Raw genomic sequence first — 12,714 nt, 5'->3', positions numbered from 1 at the left:
GTGGTGCTGCAGATAAATATTTCTGATGGTTGGAAGAGAGGCCCTGACCACTCTACCACTAAGGGAAAAGTCAGGGTCAAGCTGTTTTTTTCTTTTACAAAAGAGAGTGGTGGGTGCCTGGAATGCGCTGCTGGGTTGGTGGTAGAGGCACATATGTTAGGTGCATTTAGACAGACACACGGAAGGGAGGAAATGGGAGGATTTGGACATTATGTAGGAAGAAGGGATTCGTTGAGCTGGCAATTTGATTATAAATTTTATTGGTTCAGTGCAACATTGTGAGCTGACAGGCCTGTTCCTGTCCTGTACTGTTCCATATTCAATGCTCTGGGGGAAGAAGCTGTTTCCATTCTAACAGTCCCTGTTCTAATGCTATGGTACTACTGCCAAGTATGCATAAGATGGGCTGAATGGCCTCATTCCGCACATACACCAATCAGATTACACCCCCACCCGTCCCCCAGCATCCTGCTTCCCACGGCCCTCGTGCCCTGAAGGACTCTCACCTTGCTCGTCTCAGGACTATCCGGGTCGAACTGAACTTGTTTCACTGCCAGCTCTCGCGCTGTGTCCGCATCGTAGCACAGGTAGACCCTGCCAAAGGCCCCCTGACCCAGCAGCTTGCCCAGTCTCCAATTTGAAGGTGCTCTTGGAGCTAAAACAAAAACAGCAGAAAGTAAGTACCCCATAGTGTTTTGTTACATTACCCTCACTTTTGGGTGGTGATCTTTGCAGGCAGTAGTACCAAACCTAAGTATGCCCTTGAGAAGCACCAGAGTCTACAGTGAAGAAGCAACAGTGTGTTGTGCATCGACAGGGCCATGCTAAAAGTACACTTCAGAAAGGGGAAGTGGAGGCAATACACAGCAGTCCTTATTGAGGGATCAGCACTGGAAAGGGTGAGCAGCTTCAAGTTTCTAGATGTCACCATCTCTGAAAATTTATCTTGGGCCCCAACATTGGATGCAATTACAAAGAAAGCACATCAACCGTCATTAGAAACATCAGAAAGTTTTTTTTTGACAAGAAAGCGGATCACATTTCAGGTCATATTTATGCCGAAACAGAAAAAATTCTACAGGATTCACAAACTTTCTAGCATCACTCTAGCCTCCATGCTCCTCCCATTCATGTACTTATCCAAACTTCTCTTAAACATTGAAATCAAACCCACATCCACCACCTCCACTGGTAGTTAATTCCACACAAACACCACCCTCTGAGAGAAGTTCCCCTCAGCTTCCTCTTAAATATTTCACCTTTCACCTCTAGTTCTAGTCTCACCCAACCTCAATGGAAAAAACCTGCTTGCATTTAGCCTATCTATATCTATCATAATTTTGTATGTCTCTATCAAATCTCTCCTCATTCTCCAGCACTCCAAGGAATAAATTCCTAACCTATTTAAACTTGTAAATTTTCTCAGCACTCTTTCAATCTTATTAATCTTTCCTGTAGGTAGGTGACCAGAACTGCACACAATGTTCCATATTTGGCCTCACCAACATCTTATACAAATTCAACATAAGAACCCAAATTCTGTACTTAATATTTTGATTTATGAAGGACAAAAGCTCTCTTTACGACCCTATCTACCTGTGATACCACTTTCAAGGAACTATGAATCTGTATTCCCAGATCCCTCTGTTTTACAGCACTCCTCAGTGCATGTCCTACTCTGGTTTGGCCTTCTGAAGGGCAACACCTCATACTTGGCTACATTAAATCCCATCTGCGATTTTCAGTCCATTTTCTCGGCTACTCCAGATTCCACTGCAAGCTTTGATAGTCTTTCTTTGCTAGCTCCATCATGGGTACTAGGCCAGCGAGGACACCTTCAAAAGGCGATGCCTCAAAAAGACAGCACTATTATTAAGGAATCCCATCATCCAGGTCATAACTTTTTCTCAATACAACCATCAATGTGGAGGTACAGGAGCTTGAAGACACACACTCAACTTTTAGGAATAGTTTCTTCCCCTCTACCATCAGATTTTGAATGGACAATTAACCCATGCACAATACCTCACTTTTTTTTTCTCTTTTTGAGCTTATTGCACTATTTATTCATTTTTAAAACATATTTTTCTTATTGTAATGTATAGTTGTTTTTATTATGTACTGCAATGTATGCTAGTGATATTAAACCCAATTCTGATCTGATTCTGTCCATATCATCCACAAATTTGCTGATCCATCAACCAGTTCACTATTATAGATGACAAACGACAATGAACCCAGCACTAAAGACTGATAAATTGCTGGAGTCTGCAGTGAAGCATCTTGATAGAGCTTTGTGGGATCCTAGCACTCTGACAGGGAAATGATGAAAGAAGGGGTAATATATTGCCAAATGCGATTTGTATCAAAAAGATTACTTGGTCTATATAATCAGAAGCTTCCAACAATCAGACTCTATTATATCACTAAGCTGGAAGGAATTTACAAGGATGTTGCTGGGACCCAAAGGACTGGGTTATGGAAAAGTTTGAGCAGGAAGGGACTTTTTTTTCCTATCGGACATAGGAGAATAAATGGTTACCTAATAGCCAGAGGTGTACAAAATCATGAGAGTCATAGATATAGTGAATGCATAACCTCTTTCTTCCCCAGGGTTGGGGAATCAAGAAGCACAGGGCATAGGTTTAAGATAACAGGGAAAGATTTAGTAGGGACCTGAGGTGCAAATTTTCACACAGTATATAGAATGAGTTCAAGACTCAAGTACACAAATATAAATGAGAACGAAAATTTTTTTACTCCGGCTCCGTTGCTGCAAAAAAAATCAATAAGATAAAGAACACAATAATTAAAAAACAATGAATATAAATATATAAATAGCTTATACACATAGATTGATTGCATGTCCATAAGATGACAATAGGCACAGGAGAATTGGTACATAAGGTGATTGACAGGAAATGATAAATTAGTGGTGGTTGGGGGTGTGGAAGTGATTGAGGCAGGTACTTTAACAGTATTTAAAAGATACAGGCAGGTACATGGATAGGAAAGGTTTAGAGGGATATGGGCCAAACATGACAAATCTGACATGCTTAAGTTAATCATGAAACTTACAACGGCTAGGCGGACTGATATCCATAACAGAAAGGGTAGGGTTTTCAATGTCACTTCCCCTTCGCCGCATCCTGCTGTCCTCGTACTCCGGCGTAAAGACACTGCTCCCACTGCTGGTGCTCAGAGACAGTTCTGTGGGACTAAAGTTAACCGGGGAACGGAAAGTGTTTCCATGAGTTCTTCTGGCCCTGGGAAAAGTTTTGCGACCTGCAGTGAGAGGCAAAGGGAGTGTTAGCACTGTATGTTGCAGTCAGAAGGGAATGGAATGTCAGATAATGGGTTGTTCCTGCAACCACAGGTGTGCTTGAAAGACCCAACACAGAAACAGTGCTATAACTACCAGTTACCAGTCCTTCCTTTTTTTTCTCCCATTTATCCCACCAGCCCCCAACCACATCTCTTTTCCCTCGCTAGCCCTTTCAATCTGTCCATCTCTTACACACTCCTCCCTCCAGTTCCCCTCCCCACCTCCTTCCCTTTAACCCATGGTTCACTGGCCTATCCTATCTTCTCCTATCCTTTGTTATGTCCATTGATCACCAAATTCTGTCATCTTTCCCATTCTCTCCTCCCTCCCTCACCTGGGTCCAACTATCACCCCCCATTAGCTCCAACCTCCCTCCACCACCACCACTTCTATAATAATCATCTCCTTTCTTTAATTCAGAAGAAGGGTCTCAACCTGAAACATTGACTGCCCATTTCCATAAGACCTTCAGCCACTGAATCTGCTCCACTTTAAATACAAAGACTTGGCTTTCACAGCCATCTGTGACAATGTTTCACTGTGACTAAACACAGTTTCACTGCCCTCTGGCTAAAGAAAATCCTCCTCATCTCTGATTTAAATGGATGTCTGTCTCTTCTGAGGCTGTGTTTCTGAACCCAAGATACAAAACATACTCTTCACATCCACTATCAATGCCTTTCAATTTTCGATAGGTTTCAATGCGATTTCCCCTCTCATTCTTCTAAACTCCAGGGAGTACAGGCCCAGAATCATTGAACACTGCTCGTACGTTAACCCTGCCATTCCCAGCATCATTCTTGTGAACCTCCTGTATTTCCCTCCATAGATGCGAAGTTCCTCCAGCATTTTGTGTGTGTTGTTCCAGAAAGAATCTGGCTGGAGTTGGAATTGAGGAGTTCAAATCAAAATTTCCCATTACCTCGGAATTACTCTGTCTGAAACAGAGAGGTTAAACACCTGACCCTGACCCGCTGCTGAGGAATCAAGAGGTTAAAAGGACTTGTCACCTACTCATGTGTGGTCCATACTCACCGTCAGTGTAGTCATGGTGCTGATAGGTAATGTGATATCTTCGTGGGTATGTCCCACCCTTCCCAATTTTATCAAATGTTGGGATATCACAATCTGCAATAAGCAGAAAACATTAATTTAGTTTATCTTGAAAACCAAGTCGTCTGTGACTAATGACTACTCTGTACAATAACGATTTATGCTATTCTGTTCTGTGTTCTATTGCACAGAATTCTCCTCTAAGCATATCCTCTCCCTTCCTGTGCTTATCCAGATTTCCTTTTACCTACATTAGAAACATCATAAAAAGCCGACCATTTGGTTCCTCAAGCCTGCTTCCCCATTCAAAAAAACCATGACCTCAGCACCACGTGCCTGCACTAACCCAATACCTTGACTCACCTAGTATTGAAAAAAATCTAACAATTTCCATGATTCAACCATTCCTCATATTCCACATTCTCCCATTCTCAGGATAAAGAAATTTGTACTGGAAATTCTCTTCTGGATTTACCAGTGACTGACCTACAGTTGTGATCCTTCAAAAAGTCTGGGTCACTTGTCAAGCACCACACAGGAACCTTACCCACGTCATGGCTGATACCATGCCAAGACGTTCACTTATGCTTTGATGGTAATTGTGGGTGCAGTTCTGGTCACCCCATTAAATAGGAAGGAAGCTGAGGCTTTGGAGAGAGTGTAGATGAGGTATACCAGGATGCTGGCTGGATTAGATAACATGAGCTACAATGAGAGGCTGGACAAACTTGGGTTGTTTTCTCTGGAGCGGCAGAGGCTAATGGGAGACCTGATAGAGGTTTATAAGCTTATAAGAAGGATAGAAAAGTTAGATAGTCAGAATCTTTCTTTTCCAAGGTCAAAATATCTAATATCAGAGGGCAAACATTAAGGAGAGGGGGACAAGTTCAAAAGAGATATGTGGGTAAGGTTTTTTTAATATAAATTTTTTATTTGATTTTTTAAGATAATTACATGAAATAGAATAGTAGAATAATGATATATATCAGCCCTCCCTCCTCCCCTTAACCCTCCCCCCTTAACATCCTTATCTAAAGAGAGAAAGAGAGAATGACTGACTGACTGACAGACTGGATATCGGAAGATCCCTACATGCTCCATGGAATTCAAAATAACTTTAATATATATATTTATTTTTCCCCAGATGACTAATAACTTTATCTTCGGAGCACCTCTATATTTAATCCTATCTTTTGTAAGTAAGGGCGCCAAATTTTCAGAAATATGTCATATTTATTTCTTAAATTATAAGTAATTTTTTCAAGTGGAATGCAGCTAAAAATTGCATTATTCCAACAGTTCATAGTTAAATATGAATCTGATTTCCAAGTAACTGCAATAGTCTTCTTGGCTACTGCCAAAGCAATTTTTATAAATTCTTTCTGATATTCGTTCAATTTGAGTTTTGGTTTTATCTCTTCAACATCACCTAATAAAAATAATATTGGGTTATGTGGAAGTTGTATTCCGATAATTTGTTCCAATAAAACTCTTAAATTTATCCAAAAAGGTTGAATTTTGGCACAGGACCAAGTAGAATGTAAAAAAGTACCAATATCTTGATTACACCGAAAACATCGATCAGATAAATTTGGATTTAATCTATTTATTTTTTGTGGTGTAATATATAATTGATGTAAAAATTGTATTGTACTAATCTAAGTCGGACATTTATTGTATTTGTCATACTGTCAAGACATAGTCTTGACCAATTTGCTTAATCAATTTTAATATTCAAATCAGTTTCCCATTTTTGTTTTGACTTATGGATTCCTGGTTTAATTGTTTGTTTTTGAATCAAATTATACATACAAGACGTAAATGTTTTAATTTTTCCTTTTTGAATTAAAGTTTCTATTTCATTAGGTTTTGGCATTAACATTGTATGACCCAGTTTATCTCTTAAATAGCTCTTTAATTGAAAATAACAGAAAAGAGTGTTATTTGATATTTTATATTTATTTTTTAATTGAGCGAATGACATCAATATACCTCCTTCAAAACAATCTCCTATATATCTAATCCCTTTTTGAAGGTAAGGTTTTGTTTATATGCACAGAGAGGAGTTTAACAGACCTGTAGATAGGCATGGAATTGAGGAATATGCTCACTTGCAGATCCCAATCAGTTTGGATTTGCAACAATAACTTCTCCACAATCTCCATTAACATAGATGCACCATGAAGATGAGTGCTTAGTCTGCTACTCTAAATCACTTTATGATTATGATCTTGAGGCTAACCACAGCTCCAAAACCATATTTAAATTTGTTGAGACATCACTGTCGTCGGCTGAATCAAAGGTGGTGATGAATCAGCATATAGGAGGGAGAATGACAATCTGGCTGAGAGTTGCCACAACAACATTTTGCTCAATGTGAACAAGACCAAAGAGTTGATTATTGACCTCAGGAGGAGGAAACTAGAGGTCCATGAGCCAGTCCTTATTGGGGGGATCAGAGGTGGAGATGGTCAGCAACTTTAAATTCCTCTGTGTTATCATTTCAAAGGAACTGCCCTGGGGTCAGCATGTAAGTGGAATAATGAAGAAAGCACAGCTACATTTCTATTTCCTTAGAAGTGTGGGAAGAGTCAGCATGACATTTAAAACTTCGATAAACTTCTATAGATGTGTGGAAGAGATTACATCCTGATGCGAAAACACCAATGCCCTTGAATGGAAAATCCTACAAAAAGTAGTGGATATGCCCCAGTCCATCACGGGAAAAGTTCTCATTGAGCACATCTGCATGGAGCACCATCACAGAATAACAGCATCCATCATCAAGGACCCCCTTCTTCCAGGCCATGCTCTCTTTTCACTGATGCCATCAGGAAGATGATACAGGAGACTCAGGACTCACTTTCAGCAATTGTTGTTACCCATCATCCATCAGACTTTTGAACCAAATGGAATAACTTCACTCAACTTCACTTACCCCAACATTGAAATGTTCCCACAACAAATGGACTAACGTTCAAGGACTCTTCATCTCATGTTCTCAATATTTAATTCTTATTTGTCTATAATTATTATTTCCTCGCTTTTGTATTTGTACAGCTTGTCTTTTGCACACCGGCTGAACACCCAAGTTGGTGCGGTCTTTCATTGATTCTGCTATGGTTATTATTCTATGGATTTATTGCATATGCCCACAAGAAAATGAATCTCAGGATTGTATATGTAAATTGATAATAAATTTACTTTAAACTTTGAATTTTCATTAAAATTAATGAGTATTTCCAGTATCTGTTTCTCCCACAGAACACAGACCAGTACAGCACAGGAATAGGCCCTCCAGTCCATGATATAGTGCTGAACCAATTAAGTTAGTAATCGAATGGCCAACTAAACTAATCCCTACTGCCTACACAATTGTCCATAACCTTCCATTTTCCTCATATTCATGTGCTATTGAAATGTCTCTACAACCACCCTAGGCAGAGCATTCCAAGCACCCACATCTCTCTATGTAAAAAAAACTTGCCCTTTACAGCTTCTTTGAAATTAATCCCTCTCACTTCATATGCATGCCCTCTTGTACTAGACATTAAAACCCTGGGAAAAAGATACTGTCTGTCTATTCTATCTATGCCTCTTATAACCTTATAAACCTGTATCAGATCTCCCTCCGTTTCCGCCACTCCAGGGAAAACAACAAGTTAGTCCAACCTCTTGTTATACAGATCTGCAATACTGTGTTGGTTGTGCACAAACGTACAGCACCACGCTCATTCCAGAGTAGAACAAAACTCACCAGAATAGTCCTGATGATTATCCGGATAACTCTGCGCCCTAGGCATTCGAGCCTTGGGATAAATATCACTGAAAGACGAAGTGAAATGTTAGATTGCCACCCTGTTCAATTCAGGCAAACAATTATAAATGGATTTTTAATTCAAAAATCTCAGACCTTCCTGCAATCTAACCTTTCTAAAGTTCAAAAAAAGGATCCTGAAAACATCTCATAACATCTGAAGAACTATTCAAAGCTGAGCTGCTGTTGGATTAAGGTGTAGAATTGCTTTGTAGTTTAACCTTCCTATGCTTGCTTGCATTTTTATATAATTGGGATCACAGAGACATGACTCCAGGGTGACCAAGGATGGGAGCTCAACATCCAGGGATATTCAATATTCAGGAGGGATAGACAGGAAAGAACAGGAGGTGGGGTAGCATTGCTGGTTAGAGAGGAGATTAACGCAATAGAAAGGAAGGACATTAGCCTGGAAGATGTGGAATCGATATGGGTAGAGCTGCATAACACTAAGGGGCAGAAAACGCTGGTGGGAGTTGTGTACAGGCCACCTAACAGTAGTAGTGAGGTTGGGGATGGCACTAAACAGGAAATTAGAAATGCGTGCAATAAAGGAACAGCACTTATAATGGGTGACTTCAATCTACATATAGATTGGGTGAACCAAATTGGTAAGGGTGCTGAGGAAGAGGATTTCTTGGAATGTATGCAGGATGGTTTTCTGAACCAACATGTTGAAGAACCAACTAGAGAACAGACCATTCTAGACTGGGTATTGTGCAATGAGGAAGGGTTAGTTAGCGATCTTGTCGTGCCCCTTGGGTAAGAGTGACCATAATATGGTGGAATTCTTCATTAAGATGGAGAGTGACATAGTTAATTCAGAAACAAAGGTTCTGAACTTAAAGAAGGGTAACTTTGAAGGTATGAGATGTGAATTAGCTAAGATAGACTGGCAAATGATACTTAAAGGGTTGATGGTGGATATGCAATGGCAAGCATTTAAAGATCGCATGGATGAACCACAACAATTGTTCATCCCAGTTTGGCAAAAAAATAAGCCAGGGAAGGTAGTGCACCCGTGGATGACAAGGGAAATTAGGGATAGTATCAAGTCCAAAGAAGAAACATACAAATTAGCCAGAAAAAGCGGCACACCTGAGGACTGGGAGAAATTCAGAGACCAGCAGAGGAGGACAAAGGGCTTAATTAGGAAAATGAAAAAAGATTATGAGAGAAAGCTGGCAGGGAACATAAAAACTGACTGTAAAAGCTTTTGCAGATATGTGAAAAGAAAAAGATTGGTTAAGACAAATGTAGGTCCCTTTCAGTCAGAAACAGGTGAATTGATCGTGGGGAACAAGGACATGGCAGACCAATTGAATAACTACTTTGGTTCTGTCTTCACTAAGGAGGACATAAATAATCTTCTGAAAATTGTAGGGGACAGAGGGTCTAGTGAGATGGAGGAACTGGGGGAAATACACTTTAGTAGGGAAGTGGTGTTGTAAATTGAAGGGATTAAAGGCAGATAAATCCCCAGGGCCAGATGGTCTGCATCCCAGAGTGCTTAAGGAAGTAGCCCAAGAAATAGTGGATGCATTAGTGATAATTTTTCAAAACTCCTTAGATTCTGGATTAGTTCTTGAGGATTGGAGGGTGACTAATATAACCCTACTTTTTAAAAAAGGAGGGAGAGAGAAACCGGGGAATTATAGACCGGTTAGCCTGACATCGGTGGTGGGGAAAATGCTAGAGTCAGTTATCAAAGATGTGATAATAGCACATTTGGAAAGCAGTGAAATCATTGGACAAAGTCAGCATGGATTTGTGAAAGGAAAATCATGTCTGACGAATCTTATAGAATTTTTTGAGGATGTAACTAGTAGGAGTGAATAGCGGAGAACCAGTGTATGTGGTATATTTAGATTTTCAAGAGGCTTTTGACAAGGTCCCACATAGGACATTAGTGTGCAAATTTAAAGCACATGGTATTGGGGGTATGGTATTGATGTGGATGACCTTTTCAGAATGGCAGGCAGTGACTAGTGGGGTACCGCAAGGCTCAGTGCTGGGACCCCAGTTGTTTACAATATAGACAATAGGTGCAGAAGTAGACCATTCGGTCCTTAGAGCCTGCACCGCCATTCTGAGATCATGGCTGATCATCTACTATCAATACCCGGTTCCTGCCTTGTCCCCATATCCCTTGATTCCCCTATCCATAAGATACCTATCTAGCTCCTTCTTGAAAGCATCCAGAGAATTGGCCTCCACTGCCTTCCGAGGCAGTGCATTCCAGACCCCCACAACTCTCTGGGAGAAGAAGTTCTTCCTTAACTCTGTCCTAAATGACCTACCCCTTATTCTCAAACCATGCCCTCTGGTACTGGACTCTCCCAGCATCTGGAACATATTTCCAGCCTCTATCTTGTCCAATCCCTTAATAATCTTATATGTTTCAATCAGATCCCCTCTCAATCTCCTTAATTCCAGCATGTACAAGCCCAGTCTCTCTAACCTCTCAGCGTAAGACAGTCCGGACATCCCAGGAATTAACCTCGTGAATCTATGCTGCACTTCCTCTACAGCTAGGAACTGTACACAATCCAGGTGTGGTCTCACCAGGGCCCTGTACAAATGCGAAAGGATTTCCTTGTTCTTGTACTCAATTCCCTTTGTAATAAAGGTCAACATTCCATTAGCCTTCTTCACTGGCTGCTGCACTTGCTCATTCACCTTCAGTGACTGATGAACAAGGACTCCTAGATCTCTTTGTATTTCTCCCTTACCTAACTCTACACCGTTCAGATAATAATCTGCCTTCCTGTTCTTACTCCCAAAGTGGATAACCTCACACTTATTCACATTAAACGTCATCTGCCAAGTATCTGCCCACTCACTCAGCCTATCCAAGTCACCCTGAATTCTCCTAACATCCTCAATACATGACACACTGCCACCCAGCTTAGTATCATCAGCAAACTTGCTGATGCTATTCTCAATGTCTTCATCTAAATCGTTGATGTAAATTGTAAACAGCTGTGGTCCTAATACCGAGCCCTGTGGCACCCCACTAGTCACCACCTGCCATTCCGAGAAACACCCATTCACCGCTACCCTTTGCTTTCTATCTGCCAACCAGTTTTCTATCCATGTCAATATCTTCCCCCACCTCTGATTTTACCCACCAATCTCCTATGTGGGACCTTATCAAATGCCTTCTGAAAATCGAGGTACACTACATCCACTGGATCTCCCTTGTCTAACTTCCTGGTTACATCCTCGAAAAACTCCAATAGATTAGTCAAGCATGATTTACCCTTGGTAAATCCATGCTGGCTCGGCCCAATCCTATCACTGCTATCTAGATATGCCACTATTTCATCTTTAATAATGGACTCTAGCATCTTCCCCACTACTGATGTTAGGCTGACAGGAAATTAGTTCTCTGTTTTCTCCCTCCCTCCTTTCTTAAAACGTGGGATAACATTAGCCATTCTCCAATCCTCAGGAACTGATCCTGAATCTAAGGAACATTGGAAAATGATTACCATATGCATCTGCAATTTCCAGGGCCACCTCCTTTAGTACCCTAGGATGCAGACCATCTGGACCTGGGGATTTGTCAGCCTTCAGTCCCATCAGTCTACTCATCACCGTTTCCCTCCTAATGTCAATCTGTTTCATTTCCTCTGTTACTCTATGTCCTTGGCCCATCCAAACATCTGGGAGATTGCTTGTGTCTTCCCTAGTGAAGACAGATCTAAAGTACTTATTAAATTTTTCTGCCATTTCTCTGTTTCCCATAACAATTTCACTCAATTCATTCTTCAAGGGCCCAACATTGTTCTTAACTATCTTCTTTCTCTTCACATACCTAAAAAGTCTTTTGCTATCCTCCTTTATATTCCTGGTTAGCTTGCGTTCGTACCTCATTTTTTCTCCCCGTATTGCCTTCTTAGTTAAGTTCTGTTGTTCCTTAAAAATTTCCCAATCATCTGTCTTCCCACTCACCTTAGTTCTGTCATATTTCCTTTTTTTTTAAATGCTATGCAATCTCTGACTTCCTTTGTAAACCGCTGTGGCCCCTTTCCCCCCTTTGAATCCTTCCTTCTCCGGGGGATGAACTGATTTTCCACCTTGTGCATTATTCCCAAGAATACCTGCCATTGCTGTTCCACTGCCTTTTCTGCTAGGATATCCATCCAGTTAACTTTGGCCAGCTCCTCCCTCATGGCTCCATAGTTTCCCCTGTTCAACTGCAACACTGACACCTCTGATCTGCCCTGATCGTTCTCAAATTGCAGATAAAAACTTATCATATTATTGTCACTACCTCCTAATGGCTCCTTTACTTCAAGATCGCTTATCAAATCTTGTTCATTACACAAGACTAAATGCAGAATAGCCTTGTCCCTGGTCGGCTCTCGTACAAGCTGTTCCAAGAATTCATCCCGTAGGCACTCTACAAACTCCCTATCCTGGGGTCCAGCACCAACCTGATTCTCTCAGTTCACCTGTATGTTGAAATCCCCCATAACTACTGCGACATTACCTTTGCACATGCCAGTGTTAA

General features: G+C 40.9%; 1 protein-coding gene and 1 long non-coding RNA gene across 2 annotated transcripts in view; one reads left to right on the top strand and one right to left on the bottom strand.

Annotated features, from left to right (window-relative positions):
• Nucleotides 1–12,714, bottom strand: part of map3k2 (mitogen-activated protein kinase kinase kinase 2) — a 134,105-nt gene that overhangs the window by 18,731 nt on the left and 102,660 nt on the right. The window contains exons 10-13 of the mRNA XM_059967523.1: nt 8,136–8,203; nt 4,361–4,453; nt 3,079–3,285; nt 507–655 (exon numbers count right to left, since the gene is read on the bottom strand). Of these exons, the coding sequence (XP_059823506.1) occupies nt 507–655; nt 3,079–3,285; nt 4,361–4,453; nt 8,136–8,203 (517 nt within the window). The remainder of the gene's footprint in view (nt 1–506; nt 656–3,078; nt 3,286–4,360; nt 4,454–8,135; nt 8,204–12,714) is intronic.
• The window catches only part of LOC132392935 (uncharacterized), a 48,689-nt gene that overhangs the window by 11,301 nt on the left and 24,674 nt on the right, over nt 1–12,714 (top strand). The window lies entirely within an intron of this gene.

This window comes from Hypanus sabinus, chromosome 4 (assembly GCF_030144855.1).
Source record: "Hypanus sabinus isolate sHypSab1 chromosome 4, sHypSab1.hap1, whole genome shotgun sequence".
Taxonomy (NCBI): domain Eukaryota; kingdom Metazoa; phylum Chordata; class Chondrichthyes; order Myliobatiformes; family Dasyatidae; genus Hypanus; species Hypanus sabinus.
The sequence above is the reverse complement of the archived record's forward strand: the minus strand, read 5'-3'. Positions and strand labels throughout refer to the sequence as shown.